The sequence below is a fragment of the Chlorocebus sabaeus genome, chromosome 10, assembly GCF_047675955.1.
Source record: "Chlorocebus sabaeus isolate Y175 chromosome 10, mChlSab1.0.hap1, whole genome shotgun sequence".
In the NCBI taxonomy this organism is placed as follows: domain Eukaryota; kingdom Metazoa; phylum Chordata; class Mammalia; order Primates; family Cercopithecidae; genus Chlorocebus; species Chlorocebus sabaeus.
In genome coordinates this window covers 103,643,133-103,664,967 of record NC_132913.1, presented here as the reverse complement: position 1 = coordinate 103,664,967, position 21,835 = coordinate 103,643,133, and the positions used below count along the sequence as shown (strand labels likewise).

Here is a 21,835-nt window from a genome sequence, read left to right as displayed (position 1 = left end):
CTGCTACATTCAAACCAAGTCAAAAAGTATCAGAAGATCTAAAGGACTAAGTTGATTTAAACTTTTCCTGGCATGACAAAAAGACAGATGTTTCCAAAAAGAAATTCCCCAAACTGCCAAAGATAGGGGCTGCTGACAGAGCCATACTTACTGATCTGATTCATATTGCTGGGAGGATCTGATAAGAGTAATGAAGATTTCAGAGATAAAAGTTTCTACTCTGTGGTTCTAAGAATGTCTCAGTTTTGTCCAAGTCACAAACAACCCCTAGGCTTTAACTAACCAGAAACTATGATGTCATCCTCTGTTGGGGTTACTTTAAATGGGCACCTGTATGTCAAGTTTGATGCAAGTGTGTAGAGTATTGACAGGATGGCCTACAAGCCCAAAGTAAAGCACTCCTTTCTCTCCTCAGCTAAATGAGTGATGTTCTACCTTGCAGATCCATTTTCAATCAATGGATAAGGGTGTTCAATTCTCAGCAGAGCACTGAAGAAGTCTTTTGCAGACAATAATTAGCAGCAATTCACAGAGAAACGAGTCATTTATGCCTTTAATGTTACATGTACAAAATAGTGTATTAGCGACCACTTAAGAGGGTGCTGAAGACAGAGGTGACTGGGCACCAAGAAGTCTGTACACCAAGCAAAGAGGAATTGGAACTCAAGGCAAGAATGAGGACAAGAAAAAAAGAGAATAAGGGCTTTGTTATTTTCTTATTTAGTAAAGGAGACATCATCCAGAAAGATGAAAGTTGACTTAGGTAGAAATGGGAAAGACCGAAAAGTTACCCAAGTGTTTTAATATAACGAAACTTTCTCTCCTTGAGGCTCTCAAGTAGAGAATCGTAAAGTGATATAATTCTAACTATTGTAGTAAATTTCTCAGTTTTTGAGTTTTTAAAGGTTCACTGATATGGCAGAGACTGGGCCAAAAGAAAGTCTTTTCTTCATGAGACCACCATCATAACTTACTGCTTAAAAGGAGTATGAAGAGAAATTGTGCTCCCCTTCCCACCCCACTTAAAGAAAACCACCTATATATACAGCCAGAGTAATGTGGTAACTAAAAGGCCTCAATTACAAAGAGAAGTGAGTCCGTCGTTACCCATGGTTTTCCTAACCCACCTGCTTGTTGGGAGGAAGCAAATGCTATTGCTTGCTCAACATCAGTTGTGACAGCTGTTGGGAGGATCAGGCAAAGGAGGACTCTGGAAAGGGTTAAGAAACTCATCAATAACGGTGCCATGGTTCCACATGAGACACTAATCACATCACAAGAGCTGCAATTTTCACCGATATACTAGTACTAGGTCAAGAAGATAACTACTTTCCAGAAACTTCAAAGCATGTATGTAATATACAAAGATCAGTAAGACCACAGAAGAAATAATACACCAACCAGAAAATAACAATGACTCTTTATAAACTTGCATGGGGTCTAAATTATCCCTTGTAATATATATGTGTGTATTCATTCCACAGAGAATTAGGTGATCCGCCTTCAGGTAACCTGCTGGGAATTTCTTGAGCTTCTGGCTCCCCTTGAATGGCTGCATCCAACTTGTTTTGTTAGAACTCCCAGCATCACAGCGATGGCAGCTCTCTTAGATTCCCCATACATCCACAACCTATATCATGTCCAACTGTAAACAAGAACAACACACTTAGAAAGGAACCAGGACAATTTCATACCACTGCTTCTCTGGTGAGAGAGGGTTTAATGAAAATGACTCTCTACATTGGAAGACATGCATGTACTTGCTCATTTATTCACTGCTCACTATTTTAGGAGTTAAACATCCAGGTATCCACTCATTTTAGTAATGAGAATGTCTCTAAAAAAGGTTGACATCATAGTATATAGTGTTTGTTGGACAGTTGTCATATGAAGCTTAAAGGCGGGAAGTTTCTAAACATTAAGGATAGATATAAAAGACAATATTTACTACACAGCTTCTCAGGCATCAACAACATGGTGTAACGGGGTCCAGAAATCCTCAAATGCCTATCAGTCTATTTTGTTTACATTAAGTTAATTGAAAACATTTAAGAAGTAGCCTTTTTAAAGGCTGTTTTTATTTGTCAACCCACACAAACTGCATGTTGTATTACTTATTTTTGGCTAAGAGCAATTTCAATGAATTACAACATTTTGCTACTAATGGAATAGCCTCCCTAGTTCTTTTTCAGCCCTTCAAAGGAAAGGATTAATCTGAATGAACAATATAGCTGACACCATGAAACACAGGAATTTCCATTATGAAATTACCTATCTGATTAAATGTATAATGGCAATTAATAATGGTGTAGGGAGCTTCCGGTGTATTGAAAATTAAAACACAAACAAACAACGAGTCTATGATAATCAGCCTTTGTGGCTGTATTTACAGCTCAGGCGACTTCAATCACAGAACACCAGGTGCATATTAAAAGTACTTACTAAATCGTCCACATCACCACCTTCTTCAAATACAGCTGCTGTGTCTCCACTTGGTTTGTCTTTGGGGGCCAGAAACTGTAAATAGAAAGTCAGTTATCACACCAAAATGGTATTTTTGCCCCTTTGAAGGAGGGAACAATCTGCTAGCATTGCCACAGGGAAACCTAAGGCAGCCTGCTTGGCAAAGTCTCACTGCAAACCGCCCAAAAGAAACATCATCCTGGCTTAAGTTCCTTTATTTGGCTTTGGGTGAGAGGCCCAGTTTTGAGGTTCAAGTAGTCCATACTAAGTTATCACCAGAAAAAGTGCTCATGAAGAGGGAGGAAATGACATGGCTTGTCAAGACAGTAACTATGTGTAGGGTCCTGTATAAGCATGGTGGACATCTGCTGTTTCCAGTTCTGCTCCCACAGGAAATAAGTTGGCTTGCTAAGGTTAAGAAAATAACCAACCATCCCAAACTAGTATGCTCTTTTGAAAGGAGCATGAGAATCAAGTCAAAATTAGAATAATCTCAAGTTGAATGATGAAGAATCGGGGGGGGAAAAAAAAGATTAGAATAATCTATTCTTAAATTCCACTGTGGACAAAAGCAGTACAAGGGGGACTTCTTATGAGAAATGGATGAGAAAACCGTTCAGCATCACTGTTCAAGATGTGGAGCTTCTGAAAGGCAGATATGTAATAAAACATAATAAAACAAAATAAAAACAGATACATAATAAAAGTCCAGGAAGTGAAGTCTGTGAGGATCTAGGAATGACACTCAGATTTTAAAAGGGTAGTCAGGTGAGTGCCCTTGAAACTTATCTGAACACTCTTTTTCCATCCTGTCCCTCCAAGGGATAGCAGTGGGGAGCCTTTTCCTTCAAGGCATGTGGCAGCTGCCTCTAAGAGCTGGGTTCTAGCAATGCGTATCTATCTTAACACAAGAAGGTGATCTTCTGGTAGCATGCCTGCCTGTAGAAGTGAGTGTTTTAGAGGGGGCAGTGGAAGGTGGGGCACTCCTACTTTTCATTTGGGGGCCAGAAACAGTAAATAGAGTCAGTTATGGTACCACAACTGGCTGGCCCCTAGAGGCATTCTGGCATTCCTCAGGGTGAGAGTGCATGGAGCAGGCATGCGGTAAGCGAACCTTTCAGCCCACTCATGCTCTCCTGTAGTTGCTTCCACCCAAGAGGAAAAAGTATAGTTATACTTTCCTCACTCTCTCAACATGAAAAAATGGTAAGAACTGCCATTCTCTATATTCCTGTTATTTTTATGGTACAATGGACACAATCATGACCTCTGAAACCTAAGACCTATAAACTAAAATATGTCTCTTTAAAAAGTCAAACCAAAGTCAACCATGAAATATGAGGCTGCATGCAGCAAGTTTCAGGAAGCAAGAAAGCTCTGGCTGTCCTTCCATTCCTCATATACAAAAACACACACAGGTAACAAAGTGGTAACAATGGAGGTCATGTCTGCCTTAAGTACAGGGCCTTCGTCAGCACCATGGACATAATTGTTGACTCAACCACTCTCTTGGACTTTGTTTTCCTTCAGTTAAAACTACCTCACTATTCATTAACTTCTTTTTTGACTGAGCGAATAAGGAATTTATCTTCTTTTAAGGACATTTGTGGATCTTTCCATAGTCCTTTGTTGACCCTAAACTGGGCCATGTGCAAGACTGAGAATCTATGATGTAAGAGACAGAAAATCCCAGCAATGGGGGCAGACAATCTGTAAGGAACTTCTGTTTCATTCATTCTATTTATTCTGGGTGATTATGAATAAAGATATCTGAGAGCCAAATACAGATAAATTAATAAAAAATCTATACATTCACTGGCATATGATTTATGTGTAAAGGTTAAATAAACTGTACTTTATCCTAGATACTGAAATTGGTTTTAATTTGGGGTTTTCTGGGTTATTATCATACTTTTTACGTTGTACCTCTCCTCTCCTACTCATTATCATTAACCCCTGCAGGATTTTTGTGATATCACGACTATATGGCTACAGGATAAGACTTATCCAGTTGAGGCAAGAGAATAAAAAGCAGAGTTGCATCCGGCCATAAATCTCTGTGGGGCCACAAATGACCAGTATCTTCCAAACATCTGAAAAACTCCATGGGCTCAACGGTTCTGTAGTCCACTACACCTTGTATGACCCCTTACTTAAGGACTTATTGATGAATCTAGAAAAATCCCTGATGTGTTTTGGCACTCAGCCAAATTTAGAATTTGCGATTCTAAAATCTCAAATTCCCACTCCCTACCAACCTGCAAAGCCCCCTTCACACTGCAATTAAAGAATAAGTTAACATAGGACTGGTGGCACAGTATGACCACGGTAGATATACTTAAGCACAAATGGTACATCTCTGAGACTAGGCCAAATTCCTAGGAAGAAAGGAGCAGCAGCAAAAATTTTCATCAAGTGCTAAGTATTGTCTGCAACTGATTTGTCTGACAGATCTGCTTCACATTTCTGTGTAAGCAAATTATGTTTAAAAGCTGGGCTGCCATCCATTATCCTTCCCAATGCCCCAGGCAAGGCTGATCTCTTCCACATATCACTCCTCATCATCAGTGTTTGTAACTGTAAGTAATTCCAGCCAATGCAGTGACAGGGAAGCAAGATAGAGCAGAGAACTCAATGACTGGCCTGCTTTCTCAATAAAAGCAAGAGATTCTCTGAATCTCTTCTGCAGAGAGGGGTAGGAGTCAACTCTCATCTTTTTTCATGTGTTCCTTCCCTCTGCAACATGCTGAGAAAGTAGAGAACAGATAGAAAGGGCACGTGTGTGACATATTCCTTCTTCCTCAAACCACCACCACTTACCCGGGGTTACCATTAAAGTGCCTCCTTACCTGAAGAACTTTATGAAATGGATAACCTACTACTTTACAAGTACACTGAAATATAATCCTGGCCACAAGCAGAGAAATGAAATCAATAACCTCTATATAGAAACTGCCAGTCCTACCTCCCCATAAGACTAAAAAACTATCATCTTGTGCTCAGACCCTTACCAACCCCCAAAGTAAAAACACATGACTTCCACTGGGTTGTTTCCAACACCATCAGGTGATTCCAAAGGATTACTCACAATCTAGATGTGTAAAAAAGCATCAAAAGTCAGTTTGCATGTACTCTGCCTAAAATGACATGTATTTGGATTTCATTAATGCCACTAGTAGCTTAATGGATGCTATAAACACTAATATGGTGCAAGAGGGAAATCCTGTAGCCTAGTGTGGAGAACACAACTCTTGTCAGTTTCTCAGGAACCCTAGGCAAGCCACCTGACCTTTTCATAACTAATTTCCCTCAAAAATAAAATGTGAATACTACTACATACCATACCTATCTTAGGGGTTGTATGAGTCTCAGATAAAATAAAGTATGAAAAAGTATTTACGGTATTGTAAGTTTTATGTTCTAATTCCTAGGAATACACTTAACATATGTCCACCAAGTGATATGTACAAGAATATCTACAGCATCTTTATTCATAAAGCCAAAGGATAAACAAGCAAATGTCCATCATTAGGAGAATGGATGAATAAATTGTGGCAAAACCATAAAAGGGACACTACATAGCTATAATCACATAATTGGTGAAAAAAGGCATGATTCCAATTATATGAAGGTCAAAAACAGGCCAGACGACTCTCAAGTGACAGAAGTCAGAACAGTGGTTCCCTCGAGGGATGGGGCTTCTGACTGGGAAGGTACCAGGGAGCCTTATGGGGTGATGGAAATGTTCTATTATTTTGTTCTGGGTGGTGAGCACCCAGGTATATGAATAAGAATTTATCAAGTTGCACAGTTAAGATCTGTGCATTTACTATACACATGTTCTACCTCAATAAAAAATTTAATATCATATCTTAAATGTATCAAGTCTTAAATAAACAATGGATAACACTGTGATATTTTCATTATTACTTTTCTTGTACTAGCAAACTACACCAGAGAATTAAGGCAGAAAATGAAAGCAGAAAAGAGCAAAGAAAAATGTCATAGGGTCCAACAGGGGCCAGCAGTTTGACAAAAATGCTCTCAAGAAATGATTCTTAACCTTTGTCTTCAATCCTTCACTAAGCTTTGGAGAATTCCTGTGCGCTCTCACACACAGAACTGGATGTCCTCTTGACAGAGGGAGCCTGGGCATCCTTTCTCTAGGTAGATGTGGTCGGTGGCATTATAAGTTGAAGGCGTGAAGAGTTGGCACCATGGTGTGGTGATAAGGTGACTGTAGCAGGCATCTGGGGGTCTGGATTCCAGTCAATTCTGCTGGCCACTAGCTTGCTGTGAGGCACTGAGCCAGAAAACTTTACCTCTCTAGACAGGGGTGTTGGTAAAATGGCCACATTGCTATCTATTAATGTCTGTGATACTAAGGTGGAAAATCCATAAATATCAACAACAAAGAAGGATAAATTAGGCAGTTACAAGAAAAACAAGAGCTAAAATAATAACTATTTTTTTTTCATAGAGCTTACATCAAATAATTATTTAGACATAGCTCTCAGCCTCTTGGAATCTGGTAAAAAAAAAAAAATAATAATAATAATAATGATCCCAATGCCATGGAGATAAATCCTCTTTCTTCACTGCTTTCTCAATACTAAAGGATAATGAAGGACTAGGGCAGTGCTAGAACTAGATTCCAGGCCAGTGACTTACTGTGAGCTCTCAGACACACCACTCAACCTCTTCTACCCACTACAGAGCCGGGAGAACTGACAGATGAAGGGCACACAAAGGCTATACAAAGATTCTACCAAAGAGCAAATGCTAATGCCATATCCCATCATACAAACTAGAAACAGAAAAACTGGATGAACTGACAGCTTATAACGATAATAAAAATGAACATTAAAGAATGATAATATTTATGCCTAGGTTTCAAAATTAAATGAGAGGTACCAGGAAACTTAAAAGAAAGTGACTGTCTAAACTTATGCCATGGAAAAACTTTCTATTTCTGTAGCAGAGCTGACTTCCTTCTATTTCTCAAAGGATCATACAATCCACATATTTCTAGAACACACTGGAGGGTAATAGCTCTTAAGATGTTATACAAATGTAAAGTTGTAATTTAATTTTCACTTAAAATGAACATCCCTGGATAATTACTTCCTTTCAAATGTCAACATTTAATAGCAAGAATTTGACAGCTTGCTAACTTTAAATAACTTATGGGAAATACCTCAAAAGAATTTAAATGGACTGTGAGGATTGTTCTTTAACCTCACTGATTATAGTCAAGTTTCCTTAAATGATTATTTGGGAAGTGACCAAATTGAACATTTGAAGGCAATATAAATGAATATTTCAGTGCATGGTCAAAAGGGATTATACTTCTCTCACTTGGCTAAGAGAAATAGCTAAAGCATGTCTCTTCTATTAAAACCACAAGGAATCAGCTTCCTTGAGCCAGAATCTTCCTCCGTAATTCTCCCCATTATCATCTACATGTATACTCTTTTTTCTACACTTCTCTCCAAAAATCAACAGATGCCATTTAAACGCATTTTCAGGCCAGGAATGGCTGGTATTACATGCCTGTAATCCCAGCACTTTGGGAAGCCAAGATGGGCAGATCACTTGAGGTCAAGAGTTTGAGAACAGCCTCGCTAACATGGTAAAACCCCGTCTCTACTAAAAATACAAAAATTAGCCAGGTAGGGTGGTGAGCACTTGCAATCCCAGCTACTCGAGAGGCTGAGGCACAACTACTTGAACCCGGGAGGCAGAGGTTGCAGTGAGCCGAGACCATGCCACTACACTCCAGCTTGGGCAATAGAGCGAGACTCTGTCTCTAAATAAATAAAGCATTTTTAATACAAAAGATCAAGTTTTCACTCTGGAAAACAAAATAAAGGGTCATGTGATATTAAAGCAGACACAAAAGCATAATCTCACAGTCAGGCACAATATAGTGACGGGCGGTAGGGGGGTACTCACCACTACACTAATAAGAACTGACAGACATAATACAGTGTACACTGAAGGTGAGTCAAAATTACAGGGTCTACTCTGACTTTCCAGGTTATTCTAACCACCACCTGGTTCTAGGCCCAGAAAGTCATCTGTTGAAATGAAGCAGACAGGGACTACTGTATTTTAGAAATGACTGGTCCAAGATTCCACTTATAAAACTTAATCCACTTGAAAATGAAGGTCTGGTGTGGTGCACAGGAACATGCATTTTAATTCTCTTACTACCTCCGTGAGCTCCAAGTGTAACCTTTACCTTTCTGGGACTTGGCTTCCCAGAGGTAACAGGGATGGTAGTTCCTGCTCTTGGTAATTCTTAGCAGATAACTGTGAGAATCACAGAGATAATACTGGGCTCTTTGGTTCGGGAATTGAATACAAGTAAAATTCTACTACTCTTATTTTCTACCATTATCTAGATATGATGTATATAGTGTTCTAGGTACACACCATACAAAAACAGTTCTTTAGAAGTGAAAGAGTTATATAAATACCTGGCATACCTACTACATTGGCTGAAGCACTGATAAATGTGGGGGGAAAAAAAAGGAAATGGCATTTTCTAGATGTGAAAGAGAGTCTGCTAGGTGAATGTGCAATGTACTTCTTTTGGAGGCTATGAGATAATATATATCAAAGTGCTTAGCACAGAGCTGGTACTCAATACATTTTTGTTGAATTTCCTAACTTCTTATCTGCCATGACAGTGAAGTTCAGTGTTGCTGGTAGTACTGGAAGCATACTCTCTGTGCCTTGACTATCGAAACACTATGCTCTAAAGGAAGAAGAGGCCAGTCAGAGCAAGGCAACCCATGGCTGAAGTAGAAGAGATTCTCTCCACTTGTTTTTTATGATGTTCTCTCTATTCAAAGATGGTGACATTTTGAGAGGTTTTTTTTTTGGAGACTGAGTTTTGCTCTTGTTGCCCAGGCTGGAGTGCAACAGCGCGATCTCAGTTTACCCCAACCTCCGCCTCCCGGGTTCAAGCGATTCTCCTGCTCCAGAAGAGTTGTCTTAAACTACAACTGACATCAGTTCTGGTGATACCAGAATTATCTAAGGACACCATCTTATACCTACCCGGTCATTAACTGAAATTTCTTTCTATAGCTTCATCATCAGACATTAAAATTCCTCATGCTTAGGCTCAGTGCCTTTACATTTCAAGGAAGACATCCTATTTGCATTATAGAACAAGCCTTGCACAATTTGCAAGTGCATCATCCGTTTTCAGATTTCTTTCCTGTCTAATACTCTGGGTTAACTTTGGCTAAGATACGCTGCTGGGAGGAAACACAAGCTTTTTTAGGTCACGGCTCCTCATTTCTTCCAAAAACGAATATGTACCCCATTGTCACCTGGATAACAAATTTTCTTAATGTAATAACAACAAAAAATATTTTTCCTGATTTACTTGTTTAGCAAAAACTGATTGATAGGTCTTCATGCCATGTGACAATTAATATTATGTGTCAACTTGGCTAGGGTATGGTCCCCAGTTGTTCCATCAAACACTAGATGTTGCTGTAAGGGTATTTTGTAGATGTGATTAACATTTACAATTAGCTGATTTTAAGCAAAGATTACTCTTAATAATATTTGTAGGTCTCATCCAATCAAGTGAAGGCCTTAAGAGCAAAAGCTGAGGTTTCTGCTTCAGGACTGTAACATAGAAATCCTGCCTGAGTTTCCAGCCTGCTAGCTTGGTCCTACAAATTTCAGACTTGCCAAACCTACAATCACATGAGCCAATTTCTTAAATTCAGCTAATAAATCTCTCTCTATATATATGTGTATATGTGTGTGTGTGTGTATGTGCACACACACACACGCACACATGTATGTTCTCTTGGTTCTATTTCTCTGGAGAACCTTGACTGAAACAGTCCAGTTCGAGGAGGAGATATTATCAAACATTGTATAAAGTGACAAACAGAAATAAAACCGAACAGTTAAATGGCATACTCAAGCCCATGGTGCTCAGTACTGACTGTGGCAGGGGGTACAGACACCATGGAATCCCTTCTGAGATATAATCACCACCTTACGGTATGCTTTGAAAATTCCAGGATCCTACTCCCTGAAAGTAGGGATGACATCTGTTTTGTTTTGTTTTGTTTTTTAACAAAAATCTTTTGCTAGGCAAAGTGCTTAATAAAAATTCTTGTATATTTTAATTTCTCTTTCAAACCATACTATGGTTTCTGCCAAATGCCTTACTTAGTTGAAAATTGAAGATATTTAAATTTTGGCCTGAATTTAGCCTTCTGATTAACATTTCCAGCTTTGCGTCTGTCACTTCCCTAACAGATTCCTATCCACCAGCCCCAGACCAAGCTCTCCCTTAGTGTGTATAGTTATTTTCTGAGTCTCTGTTGTTTCCCTCTGCTCCATTTTAACTGCCTGAGCTTCTAGAGGACAGGGGTGCTGTCTTATCATCCAGCACAGTGCCTAGCGCATTGTAGAAGCTTAGTAATTGAGAGCTGTCAGGTGCCAGCAGGACTACATTAGTCAGTGACTGTAACTGAAATTGAATGTTATGAAGTACATACTTCTGAGCTATTCAACTTAATTCATTAAAATTTCATCACAACCTTGAGGTACAATGAAGGATTACTGAACTAAATAACTACATGTATTTGACTCATGGCTGAATCAGATTCAATACACACCTAACAAGGAGGCCTAGGCCTAACAATGTGTGTGAATAAAAAGTTCATGGGGACTGTACAGGGTCTTTAACTGAAAATACCTGGACGTCCCTTATGCTAGAATACTAGTGTTTCTCTATTCACTTATAATACAATCACCGGAGGGGTTTTAAAATGCAAACAAACCGGCTGTGCTCAGGACCCATCTCAGACTAACAGAATGTCTAGAGTAATTCTAATTTTTAATCAGTATTAACAGCAACAGCAACAAAAAGAGGGAGGGAGGGAAGGAGGGCTCACCAAGTGACTAATGTGTGGCCAGGGTGGGAATCACTGTGAATTTCATAGCCTTTACCAGGGCTGAGGCTAAGTTTGTGCACTATGGAGTTCAACAGCATGCTCTAGAGGTACTGAAGCTGGGATTACAGATGAGTTCCAGAAATATAACCACAGCCTACAGGAAACTGAGTAAGATTATAATTTCTCCCATGAGGATGCTGTGATTGAAGCAATTTACATACTGAATACAAAATGAGTACACTCATTTAGTTACCCAAAAAATTTAACTTCTTCGAGGGCATCAAGAAAATAAAGTCCACTATAATAATTCAACTGAAGACAAAGAGTTACCCCTCAATACCTTTTTGGCTTCGTCAGCTGTGACAGAACTTCCAGAGGCTTCCTCTTTGGTGATCAGAGTAATTCCATCTAAAAAGTAATTCAGAGTAACATCTAAACACAAAGAAACAACCCCAATCCCATTTTCCTTTCCACACCTCCTCCGACCTTTGAGTTGGAGATTTCTTTTTTTTTTAAAATAGAGACAGGGTCCCACTATGTTGCCCAGGCTGGTCTTGAACTCCTGGGCTCAAGTGATCCTCCCAAGGAACAAAAGTAGGTCCTTGAATAATGTTGTTTCATTAAAACATTGATGAGAAAAAAAAATGGTTTCATTATGTGTCATTTTGCTTAAAGTCAGAATTTTCAAGAACCTATGGACAATGTTAAGGGAGGACTTACTGTAGCACACAGCAGAAGTTCAATAAATAAATTATAATTAAATGCTTTTGTTCAAACCATCAGGCGCCCAATATGGAACTATGCATACATTTTGTCTTGTGGCCATGTTACTGCCGATTGATAGAGTGGCCAGAGGACTAGGGAGGAAGAAAACATGGTCTTCACCAAGGGGCATGTCTATCATTTAGGATAGTTCATCAATTTTTAGCTCAGTAAGAGCAAATCAAGGGTAGGAAATCTACTCTTTAGTTTGCTCTTCTTCTTAAGATATTTTCCTACATCAAATGGCTGATGATACCTGACATACTGTCCGAAAAGCATATGTGTTTAACATCTATTTGTACCTATGAATGGCCTTGGCCATCTGTATTCTGTCAGTGGCATATAAGCTATCAGAAAATATGGATTTTGCATATGTCCTATAAGTTTCCTTTTCAGCAAATATGCTATAGGCATTCAATAAATACCAAAACCAATCTCCTTCATTTACTGGGTCAACAGCAGAGACACAAAAGTGATCTGAGTAAGCACCCTTCACTACCCATTCCAATTCCTTTTGTTCTCCAGTGCAGAAGTGAAAGGGCTGAAAAATTAACTGTCAGAAAAACGGTTACCTGTGTGATGAAGAGCTACCCATTAGAAGGTGGACAGATAGGTATGCAACGCTTTTTATACAGAATTTGCACACAAAGAGAGACTGAAACAAATTTTGCATCTCTAGTATAAGTGAAAAGTTTCTCTGCCTCATAAACATCATCATTTTCATAATATGTATTTTAAACAAGAAATATCTTATCCTTGGGTTCTAAAAGAAAATCAGGTCATGTTCTAAAAAAGGTGGGGCAAAGGGCATGAAAAAAAGCAAAGATCAAGCCTAACACTGAAAGAATGTGTGCTGTCTTCTTTCTGAGTTTAATTTGCATTGGTTGCTGTGCAAGTGAGGAACTGAATGGTTTTGGTGCATGAAGATGCTGGTCCGCTGAAATGGAAAGTCCAAGTAAATGGTAACCGAAAAATAGCAGGGAGATAAAATCTGGGTGAGGTCAACCAAAGGGCTGTGGATCCAGCAGGAGTGAAATTGCCTAAGGATCTGAGAAAGCGGACAATGTTCACCCACACAGCTGCTCCATTCAACAAACAGAAAGGCACAGCCCTGAAATAGGTCACACTGAGTAAAGAGTCTAAGATGGAACTTACATGTTTGTTTATTATTTGTCACTTTGTATTTATGCTTATTAAGGGAGAGTTTGAGTTCACTGAACACTGAGCATTTCCCAAAGCCATGTAGAAAGTCATCATGTTTCCCACGTAACTCATTATACAATATAGTTTATATTTAGAATTTATATGTATATTTAGAATAAAATAGCCTAAGTATTTGCAGAAAAAGACAAATGACAACTTACCCTGAACAACAATTTCCCAGAAATGATTTAACTGTTTAATTTCCACTTTCTCTCGAAGGGCTTTCAGGAAGTTGTTAAAGCGCTGCTCTTCTGAAAACTGTGGTAGCAAGTTGGGGTAGAGGAGGCGGCAGGTCAGAGCAAACACAAAAACAAATTCAGCCCCAGACCAAACAAAGTATTGTATATTCTGAAGCACCTTACTTATTACAAAAAAATAAAATGTTCTTCTTTGGTACATGGGAAGGGGGCATTCCAAACTGAGGTGTGTTCACTGGGGACCAGAAATCCTTCCATCTGTGGAAGGCACAGAGCTTCCCAGAGTCAGTTTTTTTGTGGTGGCCTAGCCCTTTGTTCTTAGCATTCAATGTAGAAAATCTCAAACAAAAACAGAACAATTTTGTGAGTGCTCACACACCCATAACCCAGCTTCAATAATTATCAACTCAAGCCGGGCATGGTGGTTCATGCCTGTAATCCCAGCACTCTGGGAGGAAAGGTGGACGGATAACCTGCGGTCAGGAGTTCAAGACTGGCCTGGCCAACATGGTGAAACCCCATCTCTACTAAAAATACAAAAATTAGCTGGGCATGGTGGCATGCGCCTGTAATCCCAGCTACTTGGGAGGCTGAGGCAGGAGAATCGCTTGAGCCTGGGAGGCAGAGGTTGCAGTGAGCCAAGATCCGTCACTACACACCAGACTGGGCGACAAGAGCCAGATTCTGTCTCAAGAAAAAAAAAAAAAAAGAAAGAAAAGACAAAAAGAAAAAATAATAATCTCTCCATTAAGATTGAATGATATGTCACTGAAGTCTCTTCTGCTCCTCTCTCTCTCTGTTGTTTTTTTTTAAGAAATACAACGTGACCTGGTATTTTTAAGGACACTGGGTGGCAACCATGCACAGAGGTGTTGTAAGACACCCCATCTAGCCTGGGTAGTGCTTTAAAAAAACAATACACTTTTACTATCTCTCTCCATCTAACCAAATCTTTCTCTACCAAACGGAATCATCTGCAGGCTTGTCCTGACTCTACTTTTCCAAAATTTGTTGTTATCTGAAGAGTATTCAGGTTATCTACTTCTGGATCTTTTATTGTAATCTAATTTTAATGAATTTTCTATTTTCTTGTCACTCTTTGTAAACACCTAAATTATTTAAGCATTAATTTATTCATACATTCAGCAAATATTTAATAAGTACCCACACAAGAACATACACTACAACTGTGCCCACTTTAAAAACATACTTTCTAATTTAAACTTGCTCACTTCTTACCTAAAGATACAAAAGCCTATACAAAATTTGGAAAATGTTTAGAAATATTCTCTAAAAATTCCTAATAAAACAATCAAACAGACAAAACCCACACAAAAGGCATGGGAGGAACTTACGCTCAGTGTTCTTTTTTTTCCTGACATTTAGATACCTACTCCTGTCTTCATAAAATCTTTCTCACTAATTATACCAATATATATTTTCCATCAATTTTCCTAAAATACCCCTTCCTTTAGAATAAAGAGCAGGCCACCAGAGGTTATAATGGAAATTTCCTTGGTTCCCTAAATAGGAAAAGAAAGCAAAGGCCAGGGCTTCTGTATAATAAAAAGCCAACTTTCAGGGATAAAACATCCTACCTACTCATCTTTATTCCACCTCAGAAATGACAGTGATAGTAACATGAGTTTAAGTCATTTCTAGTTCCATTGGCATACACTGCTATTCACATTGAAAATGATAATTTCCACGGCCCAGGCTCATTTCCGGGATGCTGTATGCCTCTTTCCCTGTGATAGTGGCCAACTGTTTAGGAAGAAAAGAGATGCAAGGATAACAATACCTTAATGGCTTCTTCTCGGAAGGCTCGGATGCAGTCCATGCTCTTCATAAAATATGGTGTTTCGTTAGTATCCAAAAACTGTTCAATGTGATTTATGAGCTGGTTACTCGCTAAAACATAAGACAACACATTTTCTTAGATTTGAGTGATGCTTGAGAGAGGGTATGCTTCTGTGTTTGTGCCTATAAGTATGTATTATAGTTCACAAGACTCATGGTCAGCAAGTACAATTGCCATACTTCTTTTAGGAGAGAGAGGAGATGCAAAATCCTGAGTTCAAAACTCTATATTTGAGAAGTCTGAATAATATCTATTGATATTTGTCAATAAATTAATTTCTAAAATACTGAGAATTACAGTTGAAATACTCCTTTTTGGGATATCAGAACCTAGGTTGTAGATGTTTTTAAAATTGTTGTTGTTATCTTATTTTCCCCCAGAATTTAGGGGCCATTTGGATAATTCAAAACTGCCTTTCCTATTGTATTCACAGAAAACAGATCCTCTAGTCCCTCCCCTAATTCTACTCAGGATAACTGTCGAACAGTGCTGGGCAGTGAAAAACAACGAGCCAGGGACACCCCATCTTCTACCAATCCAAGGTTAAATTAGGAAAGATCAGCCCCAGTCTTAACAAAATAACCCTTTTGAATGAGAAATCATTACTATCTATCTTATGCCCTTAGCTGGACCTGAATATTCTCCCTATTGCTCACCACTCCGAAAGCCACAAATACTTAATAAACAGTAACTGTCAGCAAGCAATGTCATAAATGCTACAGAAGGAAAAAATGCATTCACAGTGTTATCATTTCCAAAGTAGGTTACAACTTATAAAGAAACAAAAAATTATTCAGTATGAATAAAAAGCAGAGGAAAACGGAAATCTAAGTCATGAGGAAGCTTAATTTGCTGTGCAGATCAAAACTGACCCTTAAGATCTGTGTGGAAGAACAAATCAGGGAGATGTGGGTATTCATGCCTAAAGGCTCCCTCTCCTGTGTTCCCTCAAACCATTCACTATCTGTGGCTGTTTGGCAATTTATGCTGAATGTTCAAGATAGTCTATGACTGCATGTTTCCCCAAATCACAGCCTCCTGTAAGCATTCTAGCAGCTACGTGTGTGTGCACAGTGCTAAAGAAAACTACTTTCAAGCTTTACTAATAAAGACCCCAGGCCACTAACTCTGTGAATCACAGTGACCTGAACATTACTGAACGCCTTCCTTATTAAAAACATGAAATGGGTGCTAAGAATCTACTTATTTCCTAAGGACCACACAGCATATAGAAATGATTACAAAACTGGATGAAGTATTTTTTAATACAGCAATTTTCCAGCAAGGGAAAAATATCCCCAGTAACCGTTTCATCCCTTCTACCAACTCGGAAATTATGATCTCCATTATAAGAAAGCACTTAACAAACTTGAGGGATTAAAGAAACATTTCCCTGCAATTTCAGAAATCTTTACCAACGTATCCCGCAGCAGGGAATTAATATCCAACTACAATTCAAAGTAGAGAATGTCCAGATGAATCTTTTTAAACAAGATAAATAATACAACCCTGATTAGCAGGCAGAGCAGAAAACCATCAACAAAAGCTCAAAGCAAACAGAAGTTATCTCCCCTTTTCAGCTTGAAAAGTAAAATAACAGAAATGTTCGATAACAGAAAGCGGTGTACTTTCCCAGATCATTTGATAGAAAGTTCACTCGAAGTTACATATCTGGGCACAAATAAAAACCTTTACAGGCCAAGGACAATAATCCTAGAGACTCTAAATTCTCCATTTCTTTTGAAATGAGAATAGGAAACCTTAGGAAGCTATAATGGAAACGTTTCACTTTGTTTGATAGTATATACTTACTGTATGACTACTATGTAGAAGATACTATGTTATGTTCTATGGGAGACAGAATTAAGTTGAAGATAAGGCCCTTGCCTTTGAGGAGTTTGCAGTTGAATAGGGGATATAATGCATTTACATAAAATTAACACTGGGAAATAATGTGAAGAGAGCTATGAGTTTTAAGGAATTATATTAATTGGTTTGAATTTTTAAAAAATCTTTGGTGATTACAGAAAGTTTCATAAATCAATATGGCTTTTTAGTTAGGCAATGAAAAACAGAATCTGGCAATTACACAGCAGGAAGCAGAATCAGCCTAAGTACGAAGAAGAAAGCACAAGGTGTGTGTGGAGAAAAGCAAATGGCCTCATACATGGACAGAAATAGGGGAAGAAAAAAGAGTGAGGATTAGACAGAAAATGGCTGGAGGAAAGGGAGTTCCAAGAAGACAGTATATGTGAGAGTCCTGAGGTAGGGGGTAGAGCTTGGCTCCTTAGAAAGTGTAGAAGAAATAAGAAATTTTAGCGGTTGGATCGTGGAAAGGAAGCTGAAGAAGGCGGCTAAGAAGAATTAGTCACAGAGAGAGAGAGAGAGAGAGAGAGAGAGAGAGAGAGAGAGAGCGAGCGTGTGTGTGTGTGTGTCAGGAGTTCATGGCATCACAGATACTACGAGAAGAGATTACTCAAAGGAAAGAGTTGTCTGCTGTGTCCAAACTATTGCAAAAAGACTACAAGGAAAAGAGTATAAAGAGCATAGGTAATTAAGGATAAAAACATAGGGAATCCTAAGAGCTTGGAGCCCATGAAATGACTACACAGGTACTAAACTGCTTTGCAAAAAACCAAAGCAAAACAAAAAAACAAAACAAACCACCAGCTTCCTGATTCATTTTATCCTGAACTATGATAGAACACACACACACACACAAACACACACGCACACACATGCTATCTTACAGAGAAAAATATTCAAAAGAAACAAAAATAAAGCCAATACCCAAGCCAACAATCCATTTGCAATGATACAGGAAAGAAGGTAGTCCGGTCTGCCGTAACTTCTTTATAAAAGGCAGTAGCAGGAGTCTTAATACCCAGTTTCTTTGTAAAAAATGAAGTCCTAATGTATCTGTGGGCCTATTTGGATTTAGTTTTTCTTATTTACACGTTAGACTGTTCTGCTCCTTCCTCCAGAGGGTTCACAAACACAGATGGATAAACATATCCAAACTTCCAATAAACCAGTGAATACAAAGAACCAGATTTTGGCCTTCTAGGAATACTCAGTTACATGGCTTGTAAATCTGGTCCATGATTCTAAATTCTGTCCCTCTACCCAGACTACTTCTGTGGATCACTGACTATGATGAACCATTTAACACCAGGGAATAGCTGTGATGGATGATGTTTGAATATACTGAGTATCAAAAGGGATACAGACAAGAGACTTCCCTTCCAAAGTTTTGTGGCAGTTCACATTTCCCTGCCATTTTTACTAAAAGTAAAATGCAGAAATGGCTAACAAAAACAACATTCCACTTTGGCTGGATTACGCTTTTGATTCCCCTGCCTCACATAAAGGAAACGCTGATCATCAGGATGCTTTTCTCTGCTTCTACATCAATTACAGGGCTAAGGAACAGCTTATCAGTCTTCAAACTCAGTAAATCACCGCCCCAATTATAATTCACCAAAATGCTCTTCAAAATTAGTCAGTGACTCAATAATACTCATTAGTAGCTAAAATAAAAAATGGCCATTGGAAGGGCCATCCATCTTAGGATACTAAGTCAGGCAAATGGCTGTTATTTATTTCCAGGATTACTTCAAATGTCGGTTTTGGATTTTGAGGTTTTAGATATGGGCATCATATACTAACCCAGTATCTCACATGAGTACAGATGTTGATAACCAAAATTAATCTCAATACTTTAGTATCATATTCAAAATGTTATCAAGATTTAGAAAAGTTACAGAAGAGGAAAATGGCAGTTTTCTTGTTTAATCTGAAATACACATTCCTCTTCTCTACTGAAAACATTCACTACCACCCAAAGTCCCATAAAATGGACTACACCTCCCTTCTCATTGCAGTCTCCAAGGTCAAAACACCCAAGGCCATGTGCATGTCTGCCTCTGACTTTACATTTACTCACTACCTCTGTTCTTTGCAAAGATGTTTCCAGCAAAGTGAAAGGAAGTCATTTATTGTGGGATTTTCTCCTCCATCTGACAGAGCTCAAAAAGCAGTAAGTTCCCTCATCTGTCACAGATTATATATAAAAGACTGTGAAGACACCTCAAACAATTTGGCTGAACTCAGCCATCATTTAGGATATTTCCCAATTTAATTCTTCTCACTTTCTCAATGCCTCATGTAAATGTTACTTATTGAAATGCTGTACATTTTGCAAATGTCAGCAGTTAAATAACTTTTAAATGTTAAGAACAAATTTATGGCCGGTCGCGATGGCGCAAATCTGTAACCCTAGCACTTTGGGAGGCCAAGGAGGATGGATCACTTGAGATCAGAAGTTCGAGACCAGCCTGGCCAACATCGTGAAACCCTGTCTCTACTAAAAATACAAAAATTAGCTGGAAACCGCTTGAACCCAGAAGGCAGAGGTTGCAGTGAGCCGAGATCATGCCACTGCACTCCGACGTGGGCAAGAGTGAGATTCCATCTCAAAAAAAAAAAAAAAAAAAAAAAAAAAAGAAAGGAAAGAAAAAAACAAATTTATATAGCCAATGACAATCGCATCTTTGTAACACAAAATTAAAAGTGACAATAAAAATCAAGCACTTAAATCAAAATAAGTATAAGGACAGGTAATTCATTATTAAGAGAATAAAAAGGAGTAACGCCCATCAGCAAATAAAACTCCAGGCAAGCAGTCCAGTCTCCCATAAATTAAACCCACTTATAAATTACAATCATTGTTTAAGCCAGAAACTTATAAAAGATATTTGCTTGATAAGAAAGAAAGCCTGTTTTAACACAGGCAATTTAAGAAACGTATCAAAAACAGGCTTTCTTTATGCCTCTTTACTATCGGATATAAATTGGCCACTGTGGGTAGACGCAGTATGTACATCAGTCAGGGTCCAACACAAACAATATAAATCATTCCAAATATTTAACACAGGAGATTTAAGACAGGCAATTGTTTCACAGGTTATGAAGTGTGTTAAAGCCAACTGAAAATGGTGCTGTAACCCAGGGACTGGTAACGGCAAGAAACCCTTAGCATCCCTTGGTACACAGGAAAAAGAAAAGAAAGGGTATAAATAGAGCTCTGAGGACCAAAGATGCTACCCAACACAGAAAGGGAGGAAGAGCTACCCTGGTTTCTCCCTCCCTACTTCCCACCAGTATCTCTCATGCTGAACCCAGTAGGAAGTCTTTAGACACGGGAGCCTGGAAAATGCAACCTACAGGAGCCAGCTCTGCCCACACCTCCCTCAGATGCAGGGCATACAGAAGAAGGGAGGGGGAGGAGGGGATCTAAGGGCACAGTGTGTTATGAACTCACAAGGGGATGGCCCATTTTATGAACTGGATATTTCCAGGAGACAGAAATGCAAGGGATCAGGCTGGGCCCAGTGGCTCACGCCTGTAATCCCAGCACTTTGGGAGGCCAAGTTGGGTGGATCACCTGAGGTCAGGAGTTCAAGACCAGCCTGGCCAATATGGCGAAACCCTGTCTCTACTAAAAATACAAAAATTAGCTGGGTGTGGTGGCACATGCCTGTAATCCCAGCTACTCAGGAGGCTGAGGCAGGAGAATCATCTGAGCCTGGGAGGCAGAGGTTGCAGTGGGCCAAGATCTCACCACTGTACTCCAGCCTGGGCGACAGAGTGAGACTCCATTTCAAAAACACAGAAATTAGCAAGGCATCATTTAAATTATAAGGGAAGCTAAAATATGCAGGTTTCTTTCTTGCCAGCGAGGTAGGATACAATGAAATTCAATTAAAAGTTACTGAAGAAGTTCAAAAGCATATTTAAAGCTTTTCCCAGCCATTTTATTTTTTTTTAAAAAGCTGTATTTCTGTAAAAAACAAATTACGTAAAAAAATATTGTTTTCACTTCTACTTGAAACATCTTTAGAGCTACATACATTTCCTTTCCTTTGGGTCTAACATGGTTGTGACATGCAACTGTGTGGACCATGACAATAAACAAGAGGTAATGGATGCAACTGAGCATTTCCCATGGCATTCTGGTCCTCTCAGAAATCAAATGTACTTCTGAAATTTTAAGTACAAAAAGAAGGTATCTTAAATATTTTTTCTCTAAATCACACACACACACAAAGACACAAAATGCTGACTTATTTCTTAAACACCTTTCTTTCTGCTTCCACTTCTAAAGAGTTCGGACTGAAGAGTGCTCTTTGCTCTTGGTATTCTTTGTTTTTTAGTTGTATGGTCTTTAACGAAATATTCTTATTAAGGAAAAATAAATCACTGGATGGCAACAAAAGAGAACTAGGAAAAAAGCATAAGCTTGAGTAACCTCAAAATGACATTGGAATTTGTCATCTTTTTTAAGCAGCTGGACTGAGAAGCAGACATAGCTCTGCTCTTTGCCTTAGCCTGCCCTTCTTCCACCTTCT

The 21,835-nt window shown here is 38.8% G+C and overlaps 1 protein-coding gene across 1 annotated transcript in view; it reads right to left on the bottom strand.

Moving 5' to 3' along the window:
* Positions 1-1,408: 1,408 nt before the first annotated feature.
* XRCC5 (X-ray repair cross complementing 5) overlaps positions 1,409-21,835 on the bottom strand; it is a 96,258-nt gene continuing 75,831 nt past the window's right edge. Inside the window, exons 17-21 of the mRNA XM_007966202.3 lie at positions 15,366-15,475; positions 13,529-13,625; positions 11,743-11,810; positions 2,443-2,517; positions 1,409-1,645 (exon numbers count right to left, since the gene is read on the bottom strand). Coding sequence (XP_007964393.3) covers positions 1,631-1,645; positions 2,443-2,517; positions 11,743-11,810; positions 13,529-13,625; positions 15,366-15,475 — 365 coding nt within the window. The 3' untranslated portion in view covers positions 1,409-1,630. The remainder of the gene's footprint in view (positions 1,646-2,442; positions 2,518-11,742; positions 11,811-13,528; positions 13,626-15,365; positions 15,476-21,835) is intronic.